This window comes from Montipora capricornis, chromosome 6 (genome assembly GCF_036669925.1).
Source record: "Montipora capricornis isolate CH-2021 chromosome 6, ASM3666992v2, whole genome shotgun sequence".
In the NCBI taxonomy this organism is placed as follows: Eukaryota; Metazoa; Cnidaria; class Anthozoa; order Scleractinia; family Acroporidae; genus Montipora; species Montipora capricornis.
Genome location: NC_090888.1, coordinates 23914357 through 23919670, shown reverse-complemented (window position 1 = coordinate 23919670; position 5314 = coordinate 23914357). Strand labels below are relative to the sequence as shown.

At 37.8% G+C, this 5314-nt stretch overlaps 1 protein-coding gene across 1 annotated transcript in view; it reads right to left on the bottom strand.

The window, feature by feature from the left end:
• The window catches only part of LOC138050374 (forkhead box protein J3-like), a 5604-nt gene extending 558 nt beyond the window's left edge, over positions 1–5046 (bottom strand). Inside the window, exons 1-5 of the mRNA XM_068896713.1 lie at positions 4666–5046; positions 4466–4540; positions 4251–4337; positions 1862–2198; positions 1–242 (exon numbers count right to left, since the gene is read on the bottom strand). The exon at positions 1–242 is cut by the window's left edge and continues 558 nt beyond it. Coding sequence (XP_068752814.1) covers positions 1–242; positions 1862–2198; positions 4251–4337; positions 4466–4540; positions 4666–5016 — 1092 coding nt within the window. The 5' untranslated portion in view covers positions 5017–5046. The remainder of the gene's footprint in view (positions 243–1861; positions 2199–4250; positions 4338–4465; positions 4541–4665) is intronic.
• Between the last annotated feature and the right edge of the window lie 268 nt (positions 5047–5314).

Here is a 5314-nt window from a genome sequence, read left to right as displayed (position 1 = left end):
GTCCATAAACATCTGCCATGTACTCAAGTCAACATTCTGAAAGCTTCCAGTATTCAGACTTTCTAAAAGGACTTCCATGTTTTGCATGAGATTGTTCTGTAGTTGCTGTTGCTGTTGTTGACGTTGTTGCTGCAGTTGTTGATGGTGTTGTTGTTGTTGTGGTTGTTGTTGTTTTTGAATAGCTGCTGAAGTATTTAGGTTCTGGCTGTTTCCAAAGAAACCTACATTCATGCTTCCTCCACCTACAATAAAATGAAAACAAAAACATTTGTTTAATACTTCATACACAAGACAATCTCATCAGTACACATTTCTTCCAACCTCACCCAAGTACCTGAACTATGTTTTTCATGAGGATATCTACTAACCCACTAATACACTATTTTACGGTAAATTATCTGGTCACGACAACTCGCAATTTATGAGACGGTAATACACAGTCACTGTAGTGTCCCAGTTTGACCGGTTTAGAACAGAGCATTTATGGACGGAATGGCAGTTTTTCAATGAAACAAATTGTCTTCAAAGCAATACAAAGCCTAAGAATTTAGCTTTTCATCGCTTGTCTCTCATCATTTCCTTTAAACAATCAAATAAAGGACATTTGGCTGGCTTTCTGTGCTGGTTACATGGTTCGCAAGCACCCTGAAGCAAAGATGATGCATTTTTTAAGAAACACTCTTACCAGATAAAATTGAACCAAAATAACACCTTTTTGTAGTGGAATAATAAATCTCTTATTCAATGGTTTAACATATAATACTCTCGGACATTTTGCTCGTTGCCCTGCAGGGCTTGGAAAAATACTACCCAACTTGCAAAATATCCGTGTGTTTTACATGTTAAACCATTGAATAAAATGTATTGCATGATCCTAAAGATGGGAAAATTGTAGTACAGTGTAATTTCGGGGCAGGTATAACCACCCCAAGAGCACTTTTGCAGGAAACTGATTTCAAAATGAAAGTACCGGGTAACTGGAGTTAAGTTAAGGTTAATATAATATCTGGATGGCTGATGTTCTGCACTACCCAGTGTTAAATAGCACGCAGGCAAGATATTTTATATTGGGTGATAAGAACAACCTACAGGTACCGGTACATGTAGCTTTTTTTAAATTTAATTGATCTCCACAAAAACAAACAGGGCTTTGGCATAAATATTTAAATCCTATTTTGTACCAAGTGACCCTTCCAGGACTTCAATATGTGCTGTACATGTAGATTCAGGAATAAATTTATTATTTTCTTTACGTCTGTGGTCAAGTGTCCCTAAATTCACAATAAAAATCCTCTTTTCAGCAAACAAATACTTAGGTGATTAGTGGGCCAAAAATATCAATGGTGTCAAATTTGACACTTTTCAACAGAAAATTAATAACCTGCAATAATAATTATTAAATTGCTAAAACTGCATAATCCTTTTTGCATACATAGCTGGGGCACTGAAATAATGCATACATCACTACAATGGGATATACTGTAGCTAAGAAAAACCCAGGGCAGCTTCCTTGGAAACTTACAGTAGTTGGTCATTGGATAGTGATCCTGAAAAAATTCAGGGTTTTCAATAAAACTTGAAGTTGGCAGAATAATCAACTGTTGTCATTGTAAGAATGAATTTTAATTTTAGATCTGACAGAATCTTTCTTTAATTACTTCAATTTAGTGAAAAAAAATAGCCGACTTCTCTAAGTGAACTTGCTGTCGGTATTGATTCAAAGCACTGGAAAATTCCTAATTTCCCTTGGTGTATGGGACAAACTTAATGTTTTAGCCAGTGAAAATAAGCCAGAGGCCAGCTGTGTGCAACATCTCTGTCAATGAAATCAATTTCATCATTGCATTCATCCCTTTCATACCAAAATTCTGTCCTCCGTGTGAAGCATCAAACACAGATTTGTAAAGATTTTTGAATGATGCGCTGAGATCCTCAAATGCCACTTCAGAAAAAATCTTTCGCGGGGGTTCACCATAGCTTTGTGACAATCCAAATCCACTACTGCCGGTGACTGTAGGAGATGCACTTGGTGAAACAGTCGGTGACATTCCCATATAACTATGGCCTGTTGGGGAGGAACCATAGTAACTGCCGCTGGACTGGAGAGATGCTAAAGTGGGTGATGCTGGTGAACTGCATGGTGAGGATTGAGGGCTAATGGGAGACATACGCCCATCTTCTGGTCCATATGGAGAAAGCTGGAGGAGTAAAAAGAAAGACATGACTCTCCACTGAATCAAAATAACAAGGTCTCCATGATCTTTCCCTTTACATCTTCTATCATTATTATTTAACGACAACCAGTCTTTCACAACTCTAAATTGATGAATATGGATAATAATAAGAAGTCAATGCATACATAATACATATACAATGCATATCTAAGACAGCAAGTGGTTAATCTTTGTTTTGTTCATGGTATAATTCATATCCTGCTTTTGACTTTCTCAGCACAAGTGACAAAGGTATCATGGAAATGACAAACATGTGAATCTCTTTGGAATATTCCCCTTTTTTATCCTAACTTTACCTATGTATTATATACCTCTTACTAACCAAGTTCGAGGTCCGCACTGTAAGTTATGGACCACATTTTTTCCTGTTGATTTATGCGCGCTTGGGCCACAAATCAACGGAATTAAAACCAGGATCCGTAACTTACAGTACGGACAGAGAAGACAAGGTTAGTAAGGTATTTATTATATCAAGGGCAAGGAAACTAGTTGAAGTCAAACAGAAGGTTCAACTGCCACAAAGATTGTCATGTCAAAATCCGAAAAAAATAAATCTTTTTGGCTGTTTGAAATAGTTGCTTGCAAGATTCACACAGTTTCACAAGTTAACAGAAGACATGAAAAACTTGCTAGAAAATGTTTCATCGGAATTTGAACTTTAGCGGGCTGTATAGCGGGCCGTACTGTAGATTACGGCCCGCTAATGTAACCAATCAGCGCGTGTACTATCTGACAGATATAACAATATTAAATATTATTAGTGTTGTTGTTATTATCATTATCATTATCATCATCATCATCATCATCATCATTCTTATCATTATTATTATTATTATTCAGATTTTACTCTGTCTAAGGCCAGACAATTTTACTCGTCAACTGAGGTTGTCCCAAGGTGTCTGAGTGTCAATGGGTAAGAGATATGTGTGAAGTACAAATGCTGGTCAATGAACAAAATAAAATATCAATATTGCATTTTCCATACAAACTCTTTAGTCTAACATTATCATAAGCAGCTTGCATCAATCACACACACTTTGTCAGCTTCCACAGGAGGTAGGTTAACAAGATCTTTGACTGTAACACCACCTATGATAATATGTTTTTAGCAATGCGAGATATAACAGTTTTCAAACCATGAGGGAAAATTTCTCAGCACTTTTTCCTAATTACAGCTCATTTTAACCCAAGAAACATATTTTGGCTCTAATAGTTTATTGGAGAGGTAAGTTATCATCAATAAGTAATGAAGGCTTGTGGTGAGTGAGTAACGATGAGTGACTAAAAATAATTTGTCTTCTCAAAAAAAAAAATTGAAAGTTGATGTTGTCGCGTGATTCTTAAAAATCAAAAGAAAGAGGGCGTATTAACGTAATAAATTCTTCGAGTGCCGAAAATTAGACCAGAAATCACGACAGTAAAAAACTTTCAAGTTACAAACTCAATTTTTAACGGAAGACGTAACTACAACGAGCCTAAAATTAGTGTTATTGGGACCTGCGGTAAATTTTAGGCAAGACTTAAAAATCGCTGGCAAATTATTAACTATTTTTGAAGCGGTGATCAAGAAAGCGACCTCTCAATATATTGCATGCTGTCCGTCCAAGACAAGTGAAATCAACATGAATTAGATACACGATGACACTACTAATATTATGATAAATGATCATTAACTTTGACGATCATATTTTGACAAAGTATCCAAATACCAGCCCTGAACATTCGATTCCACCAATCTGGGAGGCAAGCACCGCCACATTGCTGTGTATATTCTTTTTTGCGCGAATCGGCGCCACAGTTACCGCAAAATTCCTACTTAGAAAATAACAGCCGCGAGAAAAGATATGAGGTTGCTTGCTAAGTACAAAAATCAAACATGGCAAGTTACGGTAACTCCACAAACAAGCACGTGTACTATTAATGTCAGTATTGATTTCCCCAAAGGATAAAGGCACTATTTGTGGCTTTTTAATTGCGACGAAATCAAATCTGTTCTACCCGATTCGGAGTTCATACCCTTGAATCGCTGGTTCGTCGCTTCCTGTTTTGCCTTGAGTGAGCACCATCGTCTTGTGGATTCTGATCTATTGCCCAGTATGAGCCCTGAAATTGCGAAGACTAAAATATCAGCTCAAAATAAGGAAGGAAAACTAAGCAAAAATACGATTAAAATTAAGACTTAATTGAATTGATTCCATTCTTTGCCACAACGAAGATAAAAATTTACGTACCTTTCCTGGATCGTCTTTGCTTCGAGGGACTTTCATAAAGCACTTATTTAATGAGAGATTATGCCGGATAGAGTTCTGCAAAAAAATGAATAACAAAGCAGAATGATCGCTGATTACCGTGAATAAGAAAACTGGGGATGGCAACATGATTTAGTAAGCTTAAGCTCAGTATATACGTATTCAAGCTTTTAAGAGCCTACCTTCCAACCAGTACCAGCCTCCTTATAGTACGGGAACTTCTCGCAAATCCACTGATAGATCTCGCTTAAGGTCATCTTCCTTTTAGGCGAGCTGTTGATGGCGAAGGTGATCAAGTTGGCGTAAGAGTAAGGTGGTTTACTTTCGCGGGTTTTGTGTTGCTGTGCCTCTTCGTCGTCCAAAGTTGCGTTTGGATCAAGGGGAGAGCTCGGAGGTTTTCGAAACGGGCTTTTATCTCGGCTGGCATCATTATTGTTGTTCGACATTTTTGGACTGGTATTATTCAAAGCAGATCCTACGCTGAGCTTCGGCAGCCAGTCCATGGCTGTCAGGCTACTATTGAGATCCGCCATGATTGCTTCAATGGCGTTCTTGCCAACCGAGGAGCTGCAGGGGGGATTTTTCGAGTGCGCATGTCCTTGTGCGTGATCACGTCTATCACGTCAAGGACAAGGGAGAATCAGTCGCGCGGATAAAATGGGCCAACATCTTATAGCTCCAGCTCGTATTCTTATATTTGTAGCTTCATCAAGTATGAGGCGAGCATTTGTATACATGTTTACAATAAAACTCTTTTTGTACTGAAGGGCATAGTGAATTGAATGAGATGTGATTAGGGGATACTCGAAAAAAACCCTATTACTCCTCTGC